This window comes from Taudactylus pleione, unplaced genomic scaffold, assembly GCF_031769625.1.
Source record: "Taudactylus pleione unplaced genomic scaffold, aTauple2 ptg000519l, whole genome shotgun sequence".
Taxonomy (NCBI): domain Eukaryota; kingdom Metazoa; phylum Chordata; class Amphibia; order Anura; family Myobatrachidae; genus Taudactylus; species Taudactylus pleione.
The window spans coordinates 3,803,928-3,818,995 of NW_028284921.1; the positions used below are offsets into that span (position 1 = coordinate 3,803,928).

General features: G+C 43.7%; 1 protein-coding gene across 2 annotated transcripts in view; it reads right to left on the reverse strand.

Annotated features, from left to right (window-relative positions):
• The window catches only part of YIPF7 (Yip1 domain family member 7), a 78,471-nt gene that overhangs the window by 29,783 nt on the left and 33,620 nt on the right, over window positions 1-15,068 (reverse strand). Inside the window, exon 6 of one of the 2 annotated variants that reach the window (XM_088450549.1) lies at window positions 9,459-10,288. The exons of the other annotated variant lie outside the window; for it this stretch is intronic. Within the exon in view, the coding sequence (XP_088306675.1) occupies window positions 10,000-10,288 (289 nt within the window). The 3' untranslated portion in view covers window positions 9,459-9,999. Of the gene's footprint in view, window positions 1-9,458; window positions 10,289-15,068 lie in introns of those variants that run through there. 2 annotated transcript variants of the gene reach the window in all.

Genomic DNA, 15,068 nt, shown 5'->3' on the forward strand with positions numbered 1-15,068 from the left:
TATTACAACAACTAGTTCATATTTCTGCATACTTGAAACTGTTGGCATATACTGTATCATGCATATGAGCTGATTGCAGTGCAGCAATGCACCATGAGTAATTTATATGTGTCTGGTGTGGGTGCTGTCATGCAGAGGTTTGGTCAGTGTATTACAGAGAGCGATCAGAAATAGGGTTTAACATCATTCCATTTGCAGCAAGAGCAGAGTTTATAGTGAGAGATATTCCAGAAGATCAGCCCCCACCAGAAGCTGTAATCTGATTATCCTGTGCAATAAACTGCTAAAATCCCCTATGGTGTACGGATTTACTGTACATGGCTGATCTGGTAACAGTAACAGGGAAGCCAAGGATGGAGAAAAATGCATCACATCCTCTGAATGCTCCCTCCCCTTGTACACATTCAGTACTATTTATTGACTGCTAATAAATACAATAAAGGAGACTAGAAACATTTATAGAAACATTGAGCTCAGCAGACATTAAGTGGCTGGTGCTGATTTGGATTTCTGTCCGTTTTCTGACACCTGCACCTCTTTCCCTGCAGTAGTGGGATGGGGAGGGGAGAAGGCAGTCTAACGTAGACTGAGTACAGTAAGGGCCAGTCTGTGTCATTTCAAACCGATGCACATAGATGAATATACACCTGTCAGCAGTTGTTGTAACAATTGTGGGTGCTTAAGGGCTGGTGCAAGCCATACTTGCTTATTCTCCCGAAATGGCCGGGAAGCGACAGAGAATCGGGTGGAGCTCCCAGCGCCTGCAAGAGAGGGCAAGTCTCCTGCACCGGCCGCCACCCATGCAAAAGAACACCATCCCCCCCATGTAGCCGCCCACTTACTGAGTTAAAATGGGCAGTCTGGGGGGGAACGATGTGGCGCTGAATTGTGCCATGGCTCCACAATGTACAGCAGGGAATGGGAGCCGCGATGGCGCGATTGCGCCACAAGCCCCCGCAATGCCCACCATTGCCAACACCACGCCCCTTGCTGCTCCTGAGGGGGCAGCCAGAAAGTCGGCTAGTACTTGCTGCTTTCAGGAGTTTTTTTTATTATTACTATTATTATCCTCAAGCCTAGTGTAGTAGCGGATGTGTATTTTGGTATCAAAACTATAGTTTAAAAACCTAAGGGGGAACTCAATTCAATATGTTGCTGCACGGATATTGCCAATTACGGTAGTGCAGATATCATAGGTTTTCCCTCACACCCCATAGAGGGTATCATAGGTTTTCCCTCACACCCCATAGAGGGTGCGATGCCAGGAGGACGGGACGCGCTGTTCCGGAATGGCACATTGCAACGATGTTGTGGATTTAATTCTCCCTCTAAGTGTACCGGACATATTTCTGATGATCACCTAGTTGTGCGATTTATAGCAACTGCCCATGCACGAAAATGTCTAATAACCCCTACGGTGCATGCGTTACACAGAGTGTATGCACAAACATGCTGTTGTGATAGGGACAGATGGTATCAGAAATGGGGTGAGGGGCATTCCTGGGCGGTTACTGGGAGGTGGCTATAAGTGAAGACAAAAAAAATTCAGTCACATGGGTGTGCTATGAGCGTGCTGTGGGCGTGTCAGTGAAAGCGGCTGTATTCCCCAGACACACATCCCTTGCCATTGAAGGCCAAAGTCAGACAGTGAAACTGCACCTGCTGCCATAGGGTTGATGTAAGTATCAATGGTGCGAGTGATGGTTACAACTAAAGTATCACCGGCAGCGTTACAGTGTGCAGAGGCACAGAATACGGGGGACTCAGTAGTACACCCTGCTCTGCAAATGCGATCCCTTCACTACGTACACTACGTATGCCCTTTAATATTATACTATAATGTTGCTTTTATGTGGCAATGCTTGAAGTAGAAACACAAATCCAGAGCGGATTGGGTATGGCATCCTGGCGGTGAGAATCCTGACAGGATTAGGTAAGTGTCCTAACCCTAACCCCTATGCCTCCCCCTAACCCACCTTTCCCACAGCCTAAACCTAACCCCCCCGCCCCCCCACAGCCTAACTCTAACCCTCCCCCTAGTGCTTAACCTTAAACCTAATCCAAATACTTACCATCGGGATGTCATCGGTCGGGATTCTGGAGCCAGGATTCCGACTCTTGTTGGGATCCGGCACCGGTATTCTGACCACCGACATCCCGACCAGTTGGATGCCGACTACAACCCAACTTAGCATCAGTCCCTAAATGCATAATAATCTATTCAGATATGAACATTTTAGTCATATTTTATCTTTACTGTTAATTGTTTCTAATTTGATAGCAATATTCAATGAAAGAGTTAAAGAAAAGTCAAGGACAAAGTAGCCTAAGTATGTGTCAAGTTAATATCTTGGTAATACTAGCAGCACACAGCCTAATACTCCCAGAATTAGTTTTTCCTTGGTATAAATGACATTCTTTTCCTTTAACATTCAGTTTAATCTTTCTATCAGAAAACACGTATCTATAACTGCAGTCCTCTGACATGAAATCTCATCAAATAATCTCCTTTGGTCCATTTCCTTTATTTAAAAACCCATCGAGCATCATGTGGACACAGCCTATGATGTGAAAGTAGATCTTTATCCTCTAATTGAAATTGTGACACACGGGCACAGTGGGGGAAAGTATAAAAGAGGACAAAATGTGTTTTCAATCTGCCCGTCTTATTTAGTTTCCTACATTATAGCGTAATGTTGCTTTTTTATATGGCAACATTTGAAAAAGAAATGTGAATCCAGGACTTTTGCACATGCCTTTAGAAATGTGTTTGTATAATGTGCTCTAATTACCTTCACATTTTGTATGTCCCAGTTATTCTTCTGCACCGCAGTAAAGGTCATTTATAAACATGGAAAAATATAGGCCTGCAGTGCAAGCATCATGCTAATATCTTTATGGGGCCATGGGGCCTGAAACAGAGATGGATGCAGTTCATATCGCTGCTGTGCCTGAAGGCGCAGCATCGGATTACCATCCTCCAACCATCGGAGATGTATGGCAACCATCGAGTTTGTGTACATCTCTGAATGAGGCTTCATGTTCCTATTTGTACATGATATTTTCAGTAATTATTGCAAAGGGTGCAGCTGATATGGGGCCCAGAGCTTAGGGGGACCCATCTTCCTTATCAAAATGACATGTGTTATATACATTTTTCACTACTGAGTGGTAGATAGAGACCCTTACAAACTTTTGCCATGGGGCCTTCAAATACCTAGTTATGCCCCTGGGTACAGCTGTGGGTTACCATATCAAGTCAACTTGGGAGATACTGTACTTGTCTTACTCTGACTTTGGGGGAGATGTACTAAATCTTGGAGAGAGATAAAGTGGATGGAGATGAAGTACCAATCACTTTGTGAAGCTCCTGTCAAAAGTGAAGCTCCTGTCACTTTTTTCGCAGCTGTATTTTAACAATGACAATTAGGAGCTGATTGGTTGGTACTTTATTTTCCTCTCTACTTTATCTCTCTCCAAGGCTTAGTACATCTCCCCCTTTCTTACTGAATTAACTCAAACTCAATGAATTTATATAAAAACCTATTTAATTAATCCTGGTTATTTCTGTCATTTTGTTTGTTCTAGTCAGTCACTGGTTTAATAGTGTCTATCCTTAAGGCAGTGAATAGATATTTCTTAATCAGGGTGAGTTTTCCTGCTTGCAGCACCCCATTATTGGACACCCGTACTTCCTTCAGACGTTTCCTGTTCCTCAATTGAGTTTTAAAAAATTCACTCCACAATTTACCAGTGACCTTACAAATATTGGTAGTGTTTCCTTCGTTCCTCATGTACTAGCTGGTTCATGTTTATTTATATATAATTACAGTACTTATGTATTTTTAATAAACCTCCACTTTATATTTGCGATTAACTGCATTATTAATCTTATGTTGTTTTCATGTACTGTAATACATCTTGTATTAGTCTTTTATCCCTCAGTTTTAAATTAGTAACTGTCACGATCTGGGCTGTCAAGCTGCCAGGGCCACGGCTCTTACCTTGCCGGACGCTCCGGCGCGGTCCCTCCGGCGGTGGAGCTGGGTCCTGGAGAGCGGCGCTGGGCACAGGGGGTCTCCACAGACTGAGGGGGTCCATCTGGAGAGAGGTGTGAGCAGGTGTGACTGACAGCAATTCTGTGCTGGAGACTGCTGGACGCAGCCATCTTAGATTCTGGTCAGCTGTCTGGTTGGAGCCAATCAGGTCACAGCTGTCCAGGGAATGCTAGCAACCAATCCTGCACTACCTGAGGGTACTAAAGGGCTGTCAAGAGGTCCTCTAGTTGCCAGTGCAGCGTCTTTCACAGCGTATGCTGTGAGTTAGTTCCTGTGCTTCCTTGCTCCGTATGTGCTGCAGTTCCAGAGTGTCTCAGTGTAACCACCTCATAGCTCTGTACCACTCCAGCCCTGCGTACCAGCATGCCACCTGTACCCGCTACCAGCTGCGAACCGGCCGACCCTGGTCGCTGAGTACAGTCCGCGTCCCTTCAGCTGAACTACCCTCAGTGTACCCAGTCACCTCATGAGTCATACTCCATTAAGACTGGCTGCCTTTCAGTTCCAGCAAACTAGCCTCCATTCCGCATCCGACTAAACTCCGGGTCCAAGCCCACGCCAAGCCGTGACAGTAACTGTTAATATCTAACTATTTCTGTAGCCTAACAGTCTCATGATTCCAGGATCTTGGGTAGGACCTTTAGTTTAATATATATTTATTCAGTAATGTTATAGTTTTGGTTTGATTGTGTCCACTGTTTGTATTAAGCAGTCTTATTAGACATTAGTACTATTATTATTTTATGCATGAAATTCATCAAGTGTAAAGTCAAACATCTGACGACAAGCGGAAATGGAATTACTCTCTAGCTGGCAATTTCCCTTAGCTAACTCTGCACCTCATTCAGAGTCGGTCGTAAGCGGCTGCTCGGTCATACGCATCCGATGTTTCCAAACCACGCATGCGTACGGTTAGTTGTGCGCATGTGCGTACGAGACCTTGCGATCCAAAATGCCGTCGATCGTACGGCTTACGAGCAGGAAGTGGCTGCCGAGAGTTGATTGACATGAAAGGGCGTTTGTGGGTGTTGACGGGGGTGGTGGTCTAAAAACGCAGGCGTTCCTCACCGTTTTCAGGGCGTTTTAGGGGCGTACATAAATTTCCTGCTACGACCAACATAGAAGGCCGGAAGTAGTAAAACGTCACTCTGCGAGCAGGTTAGAGGCCTGGCTGATCGTACAGCTTGAGGTTGGGTATGTGCTCTCTCAAGCACCAGAGTACAATCAATACTATCGAATGTGACTGTTATTATGTTTGATGTTTCTATTTTGTGCCACACAATGCAAGCAGCTAATAATCGTTTGTTGAAGCTACTAACACTGCTAATTGGCTTGTAATTGATTCAGTTGCGTTTGCATTAGAGAATAATAAGAATAAATATATTTCTTGGGGATGGTTTATTCTATGCGGTTTTTTGTTAATTTTTGTTGTAATTTGCACACAACACAAGCGGCCGCAACCATCAGAAGAAAATTAACATACAGCGACTGACAACGATTGACTCGATCGCTAGCTGCTATCACTCGCTAGCTAGAGGAGGTGTATTGTTCACGTATGGGTGTCACTTTGGTTGCGACCGACCGGCCGTGCGATTGCTTCCTTTTTCAGTTTTGCGGTCATTAGGCGTACGACTGAGCGGCCGCTTTACGACCGCCTCTGAATGAGGGCCTCTGACTTTGGGGTTCAAGGTCCCAAACAAAAAATCATGTCTGTGGCAAACGCAGGATTTCTAGAGGGGGGTTTCCAAATGCTTGATTTTAAAGCGAGTGTGGCCAGTCCATGAAGAGGGCATAATTAGCACTTATCCAGCTTTAATATGCATCATACAAAGTATATTGTGTTGCATTATTCCTGCATATGCAGGACCAGCGATCACACTAAGCCATTAGATGCAGCATAAGGTCCATCCTCTGTGAGCAGAATGTTTTTTTTCAGATGTGGGCACCATTTCAGAGCATTGGAGCAAGACTGGGAGTCTGGGGTAGCAGTAGAAGAACCTAGCACTGCCCTGGACATATATGTACATATTGGTGTACCTTATGTACTGGATAGTGTATTATTATACAGTAATAATAATTAACCCTATTCATGGTCTATAGCAGTGCACCCCTAACAGTGCATGTTTTCCACATCTCCTAGTTGGTGCACAGGTATATTTATTAGTGGCTGACACATTTTAAAAGATCCACAGGTGGTGCTAATTATTTTATTTGTGATACTGAGAAGAACATAGTAACGTTCTATTATATTACTATTTCTATTGTGGTCATGATGTGTCCTGGGGAGGGGGTTTCCAGGCAGACGGAAACCCCCCTGCGTTTGCCTATGCATGTTGAGGGAGAGTAGTGTCTACTATCTGAGAGCCTTAACTAGGGCTCTGAGCGCCCAGTGCTGGCCCCGCCCCTTTATGCGTGACATCATGACATCGCGCATTAGGGTGAGGGGCCGCTAGCACCTGAAGCTGCAGCAGTGCCTGGAGTGTCTTGAAGACGCTCCAGGCAGCTTTAATTATGGCAGGGTGCCTGCCTTTAGCATCCAATGGACGCTACAGGCAGTCCTGCTGCAGCAATTCTTTCTGCAGGGTGCCGCTCCAGGTACCCTGCAGCAAAAAGCAGGGGCCGTTGGGTGGCGATGGTGCTGCCCGCAAAGCCCTGCGCTCTGTGCACCGCACCAGCTGCACACCCCTAGTTACGGCCCTGTCTGATGGTAATATGTCACTGGCAGGTATTATAGGCCATGATTAACATCCAGTAAGGGGGGTACAGTCAGGCCCGGCGACAGGGGGGAGACTAAGGGGACACCCGTACTGGGCCCCGAGGTCCAGAGGGGCTCCGAGGACTGGTTGGGCACAAAACGGGGCCGCAGATGCTGCTCCAGCCAGCGGGCATCATAGCGGCCACCCAGCCCCAGCTCCATGTCCCTTGAAGCTTGGCCTGGGCAGCGCTGAGCTCTTCCAGGTGGCTCAGCTGCGGCCCGGGCCTGACCGTTAAGTAACGTGGCAGCGTGACATCATAGGTCATATCGCCGCATGTCAAGCAAAAGCTACGGTGTGGAGGGGATGGTAGAGGAATAGGGGCTGCAGAAGGGGAAGATGATGGGACCTGGATATGGAAGAAGGTGAAGAGGGCACAGGAAGCTGATAGGGGCTGGGGTCAGAGGAAGGTGATGGGGGCTGGAGGTAGAAGGTGACATGAGCTGAGGGCAGATGAAGGTGATGGGGGGCTGGAAGTAGAAGGTGACATGGGCAGGGGGCAGAGGAAGGTGTCGAAGCCGGATGATTGGCTGAGACATCTGCACGATGCCATTTTGCGAATGACTGCCCAACGCCATTTTTATTTAGCGTTGTGCATCTCCTATGCAATAGAACACTATTAAAAGTCCTTACCAAAATCATACACCCATTTATTAATACCCATAATAGGAACAACCCTGCAAAACACGTACCACGGTGTACTCCACAAACACATAGATGCACAACATTAACTAGCATCTTTTCTTAATATCCCTAGACTTACACATTGCACACTTACACAGAAAGGTTCCCTAGCATTAAGGTTAATATTCAGGGTTTTATTCATTATTAATTATGTTATGAAGTGACTGTATTTGAGATCTAAGGTTTAGTACATGATAAGCAGACCGTATTTGGTGCTATTCTAAATCACTGTTTATTTGCAGACTTCCAGTTCCATCGGCGAGGAAATCGCAACATGCATCTGCGAATTATGGATCATAGAGAGATAGGCATTGAAATGTACTCTGTAATGTGATGTTTATTAACCAGTTTAAACTTGTTCTTCGGTGGGAAAACACACACACATAGAGCTGTTGGAGGGCTGAACTATTACAATATAAACTTACCTATGAACTGTATCGTAACAGAAGAACCAATGGGATTATGCCAACTTGTTCTATTGTATTGCCTATCTCTGCAAGGGTACATATGCAGGCACCCTGGATCTGGTAGTGAGTCATCTTTCTTTTCTGTTGACGGAGGTTTCATAGTTGATGCTGGGAAATCTGGATCCAGAGCGCATGCGTATGTATCGACTATACATTGTGATTGTATAATTAGCTTGCGCTAATTGTATTTAAATCACAGCGTGTAACTATATGCTTTTTGGTGAATAATATCTTTTTGTGCTTTGAAACCACAATCAAAGTCTGGAAAGCAATTATTTCTTGTGCGACTCACAATGCTAAAGAGCGACATTTAGGGTGTATAAATCTTTAGGTATTCATAAAGGTGATGGGGCAGAAGGTGACATGGCATGGGCTGGGGCAGAGGAAGGTGAAGGGGGCTGGGGGCAGAAGATGACATGGGCTGGGGCAGAGGAAGGTGAAAGGGGCTGGGGAGAGAGGAAGATGAAGAGGCAGAGGAAGGTGATGGGGCTGGGGGCAGAAGGTGGCAGGCTGGGGGCAGACAAAAGTGAAGGGGGCTGGGGGCAAAAGGTGACATGGTCTGGGGGCAGAGGAAGGAGATGGAGGCTGGGGACAGAGGAAGGTGAGGGTGCGGGGGGCAGAGAAAGGTGATGGGGCTTCTGGGCTGAGGATGGTGATGAGAGGCTTAATTTGAGGAAGGTGATGAGGGACTGAGAATGGCTGGCTGCAGACACCATCACTCCTACCCTTGAGGCATCCACAGCACTGTCATCAAGAAGATAAGAACTACAGCCGGTATCATCAGTGACAGAGAGACAGTGTGGTAAGTAATAGTGTATTTTTACTTTATTTAAAGGCTGTAATATCTTTCAGTTAACATTCTCATGCTTCACATATCACACATGCAGGGGAGGGATGTGAGAAGGTAGGGCCCACAGAGCCATCAGTGAACCGGGCCCCGAGATTACAGTACTCTGGGTACAGTAATCTAAGTCAGACAATACACAATGTTAGTCAAGAATAAAACAAAGCACAGCACATCTAGACATCAGTAGGATAAAGTGGACATGATGACAATTAAGGATATTTATACTATATGTTTTTGATGCTAATGAATCATGTCAAGTGACTTGGCAGGTAAGCCATGACTTCTGTATAAATAACTGTCATAATAAATATGGCCAATGTGTCCTACATCATGACTCAACATTACAAGATACCTAGATGAGACAAATAAGGGTGAAGCTTAATCAGGTAACAGATGTTTAAAAATAATACAATGAAAACAGAATTGGGCAGTAAGTGCTGTTTCTTAATTGCTTATGTCTCAAAAATACGGAAAATAATATTTATTCCCCTCACACTTTGCTTTTGTGACCAGGAGATTTTATACTTTGAAATTTACCAATTTCAGATGAGAAAAGGACAAATTTGCATTTTCTTTTACACAATGTGAGAAAAAAAATCAACATATATATGAAAATTAACATATAAAGTTGTACAAACATGACCACAAAAGAATTAGAAGTGAGTAGCTTTTCAAGATTTACAATAATACAGTACATCACTTTCACGAATCAGCCAGATGTAGTCTCCCATAATGTTCTCGTTATACTACCCTTGATAGCGGCCTTAAAACTCCAGTATATCCTGGTGGAAGTGCTCGCCTTGATCCTCCGAGTACTCTTTTTTCCTTGAAATTCCCAAGATGAGCATCAAAACTACTGTATGGACTTTGAGAGGTATCCTGCACCACTCTGTGTCGAAGTTCTTCACCAAAGTTTCAACCAACTGCACATAGTTTCGGCCTTGTGATTGCCCAGGAATCCCCGAACCACTGCGATAAAGCTGGTCCAAGCAGCATATTTGGGAATTCCTTGCACTGCAGGATCTTCTTAATCTGTGGTCCCACAAAAACTCTGGCTTTGAACTTTGCCTCAGACAGCTTAGGGAAGAAGTCTTGAAGGTAATGAAAGGCTACCGAATCCTTAAAAAATTGTTATAATGCATCAGCACTTTCCTGTCCACCAGTGAATCCCAGTTGACATTATTCATCCTTCACACGGAACTCTCTCTGTGGCCAGTGTTGTCTGTTGTAGTGCGCCATGGTGTCCCTGCTGTCCCAAGGCAAAGAAAGCAGGGAGACTTTTTAGGGATATGGTTGAATGCTCTATCCTGGCGGCGGCTGTGATATACACCCAGCTGATCCCCTGTGAGCTTACCGTTCTCACAGACCCCCAACAATGTGAAACAGGATTTGGAGGTACAGTCGGTGTTATTGGTCTCCTCTCTGGCAGAATTGGACTGTTCTGCAGCCCCTGCATTGCTAAGGAGTATCAGAAATGTCCTGGAAAATAAAAGCATTTCAAATATCTATGACCAGGTAACAAAAGCATAGTTTGTGGGGAATAATTGGCATTATCTATCTTCATGGGGCATACTGTAGGTAATTAGGAAATAACACTTCAAACACAATGACAGACAAAAGAATAACATTTGTTACAAAATGTAATAGAGAAATGTAGTCATGCAATGAATTTATCCATTAGGATAGGATTGTATCCCAACAGTGTTTCTACCATTAAAAATAAATCTAGAGGCAGTTAAAGATATGGGTGCCCATGTGCAGTCTTCGTGCGGGCACCCCCGTCTTGCTGGCACATGCACTGAGTAGACCTGGAACTGCGAGTCTACTGCGCATGCACAAATCTCCAGAAAAATGACGCCAGTGCCAGTGGTGGGGTTGCAGCCCAGTCCAAAATTCAAATAGGGGAGCCACACCAACTGTCAGTGAGTCCCAGATGGCTATGTTTGGCGTGGCATTTGCTGTGGCTCTCCTATTTGAATTTTGGACTAAGCTGCACCCCCACTTTTGGAGTAGCACTGGCCGGTGCCATTTTATCAATGATTTCTGATTTACTTGGTGGAGAAGTAAGTAGAGTTTATGGGTGCAGTGTGTGTGGTGTGGATCCTCCTGCGACCATTAACAAGGTTTTCTGCAACATGAATGAAAACTAAATTTTTTGTACATTTTTATGGAATATGGCAGTAAAAATGTTCCATGATTTTACATTTTTTAGATACAAGCAAAAATAACGTAAAAAAACGCTTGAAACTGCTTAAAAATTTGCTATGTTGAATTTTTTTTTTTTTACAAAATCACTATCTTATCGGTTTACATGTGGAGTAGGGGTGAGCGGGTTCGGTTTTACTCGGATCTTTTTATTGGCTATCGCCAAACACGTGTTTTGGATAGCGAATAAAATCGAGCCGAATTTGCGGTAAAGTGGCGATAAGAACCGAGTAAAACCGAGTAAAACCGAACCCGCTCACCCCTAATGTGGAGGGATAGCGATTGCAAACAATGGGGCTAATTCAGCATTGCACGCAAGTGTTTGCACAGTGTGCACATATGGAAGATATGCTCCACAAAGGGGACTTAACATCCAGACAGCACTGTATCTAGGGGTCCGGGCTCCCCTGGCAGGACTTTACTAACTAAGACTACTACTCAGCTGCATTACGTTGTCTACACCATGTTCAGAGTCAAGAACTCACACCAAAAGGCAAAGAGTTAGGCGGATGCAAGCCCCCAAGGGTTTTATATTTGTCAGGGGCTAATTCGGGCAGTGCAACCACCCCTCCCTCCCTTGGCCTGCACCCCAGTGGTGAGTGCCATCCTGGCCAACCAATAATTACAGCCCTGATCCAAATGAATAGTAGGGAACCAAAAAAGCTAAAATCACAGGACCACAATTTATGTAAAAGAAAGGGGCCAGGAGATGAATACCTAGTGCTTTAGAGAGCACATGCAGTATATCTATTTCAGACTAATGTATTACCAAAAAACTGCAAGATAGACGGACCAAACAAGTAATCATTGGCCTATGTGCTGTATCTGTAATACACACCATCAAATGATGATTTAATATAGACAATTATTAAATGTCTAAATTTGTACACTTTACAGGAAAAAAACATGATCTATATAAATAAAGACAAACCATGTCATTTCTGGCACAGAGGAGGTGGCAGCAGCCCAGCTGGCAGCCTCGGGCAGCACTATGGCCATGAATCCCATGAATGCCCTGTGATTTAGCTACATGATTCCTGAACAATTCTATATATATAAATTTGAAAGATACTATTATAATCCATTTGCATTTGTATTGTATTTAAATATGAGTCTGCAGCAATTATTTTGCAGACACGGGGGATTATTTTTATTTAGACTGCCCTGATAGGTCTGTTTTGACATAGACTTACATGTACTGTAGTGGTGGAAAAAAACAAAAAGCTAGAAATAGAAAAGTAAATGAGGGTGATGAAGCATGTGAAAAGCCAGAGATTCCACACAGCTATGGCTCATACATTAATTAGGCAAATAACTTCCCAGCATGCTTAGAGTCATGCATAAACAGGCTGAACTATAATTATGGCCAACATGGCTGCACAAGCAGACCTCCGTGACATTGGAGAGGAATGATTGTTGAGGTACATTTAGCAGCAGCTCATTGATAATATCCTAATGGTGTCAGCATGGAACTCAGAGGGAACAAAATCAATAGCACAGGGCAATATTAGGCAATAGTGCAGTACAGCCCAATATATCTGTGCATTACTATGAAATACAAGTTCACATTCCCACCTGTCGGTATCCTCCTCCTCAGTTACTATTACACAGTATGAACTGTGGTACCTGCCTACCTTTGTTTCATTTTGGCTGTTGGACTACTAATATACAGGGATACCAAGTGCAAAGCTGCAAATATACTAAGACTGACAGATAAGCCTTTAATAATTTCGTTTCCTGAACGTGCATTATTTATTTGTTGGATTTTTTAAAAAAATTGGTGTTTTAAACGGTTTTATACTTCGTGTATATCTCTTATAAATTCCTACTTGAGCATTGAAGTATCCCATGAATGTGCAGTGGATGATGTCTTATGCTGGGCATACACTATGCAATTATCTGTCAGATATCTGTCCAATCTGGCTGGTTGGAATGAAAATCTGGTAATGTATGGGAGCAAGTAACATTAGAAATTTGCTCCCAAACACTAGAAAACGGACCAGATTTTCCTTCCCACCAGACAGATTTGACAGATATCTGACAGATAATTGTAGAGTGTATGCCCAGCATAAGTATTTCCGAGGGAGAGGTGAGTCTTTTTGCATTTCTGGTATTCTGCTATTTCTATTTCACTTTGCACTTTAGTTCCATTTTTATACCACCGATCACTTTATGTGTGAAAGTCCCATACTTTACATCCTTCTCCCCCTCTATTTCTTGACTTATTATTAAACTATTGTGATTCCCATTTTCTGGTATAAATCCCTGGAATCTGGCACCTCTGTCACTCCAGGATCAAAAGCTACTGTACCACCATTCCAGTCACATATTCTATTAAAGGAGGTGCAAAAGATACACAGATGAGCTGAAACATTGTTTCCTTTTGTTACAGTTTTCCATCCACTAGCAGGCGCTATTCCTCATTCACTGTTTTGCATTCTGGTTTACGACACGAACCATATCATTTGAGGACAAGCAGCCACCCTTCATTTGGGGAAGTGGTCTTTGCATAACCAATTTTCTATTTATCTATCTATCCACATATTGTATATATACACCAAACCAGCCATAACATTAAAACCACATGCCAAGGTGGTCTGTGGTATCTGGCATGGCTGTAACTAGGGTAGTGCGACCTGTGCCATGGCACAGGGCACCACAGGGCAGGGGGCGCTGTTTGCGCCTGTTAATTTTCTGTTTATTATCATTCTCACTTTTAGCTTCCTCTTCTATTATCCCCAGCATCTCCTGGCCTCCCCTATCTCTTCCTTGGCCCTTCCCCACGAGGCCATGGCCCCTTTTTTGGGTGTGTTGTCTCCCTATTCTCCCTATTTAAAAAATGGGGGGGCGCCAATGCTCTTTCTGGCACAGGGCACCAAAAAAGTTACAGCTCTGGTATCTGGCATCAAGATGTTACAGACAGGACACATTATCCTGATGAAAGAAGCCACTGCCATCAGGGAATATTGTTGCCATGAAAGAGTGTAGTTGGTCTGCAACAATGTTTAGGTAGACAGTACATTTCAAGTAACATCCACATGAATGCCAGGACCCAAGGTTTCCCAGCAGAATATTGCCCAGAGTATCCACTGATTTAGCTGGTTTGCCTGCATCCAGGACACTTCTTCCCCAGATAAATAATGCACATGAACCCAGCCATCCACATGATGTAAAGAAAAACAGGATTCATCAGACCAGGTCACCTTTTTCCATTGCTTAATGGCCCAGTTCCAATGTTTACAGCAGTGGACAGGGGTCAGCATGGGCACTCTGACCGGTCTGCTGAAATGCAGCTCCATACACAGCAACCTGTGATGCACTTTCTATAATAGCCAGCATTAAAATTATTAGCAATTTGTGCTACAGTAGATCTTCAATGGGATAGAGCTAGACAGGCTAGCCTTCACTCTCCACACGCATCAATGAGCCTTGGGCACCCATGACTCTGTTGCTGGTTTATCAGTTGTCCTCCCTTGGACCACTTTTTGAAGCATTTACCAGTGCATAACGGGAACACCCCACAAGACCTGCCATTATGGAGATGCTCTGACCCAGTCATAAAGCATCACAATTTGGCTCTCAGTCACTCAGATCCTTACGCATGCCCATTTTTCCTGCTTCCAACACATCCTTATACAGATCATGCTTATTAATAGAATGGGTTTATTTAAAATAATATAGGTCTTAGTTTAATGTGTTCATTTACATATCATGTGACTATTATTTAACAATATTTTATCAGAATCAGTGAGCTTGCTGAATACATTTGTTATGCTACAGCTGTAACATAAGTATGTTCCTTTACAGTTTTTCAAGAAGGCAATGGTTAAGAAATGCAGTTTTAAAATATAAAAACTTTGTAATTTGTTGTTACTAATATCATTATTACAATTGTTTTATATATAATTATACCCTATTGTATATTAGTGTATTATTACCAAAACTTGGTCATAGTTTAATTAGGGTCATTCTCTTAACTTCATTTCCCCTGAATAGATCTTGACGACTCAGTTTGCCTTTTTCTTTACAATGGACTACCAGACTGGAAGTAAGT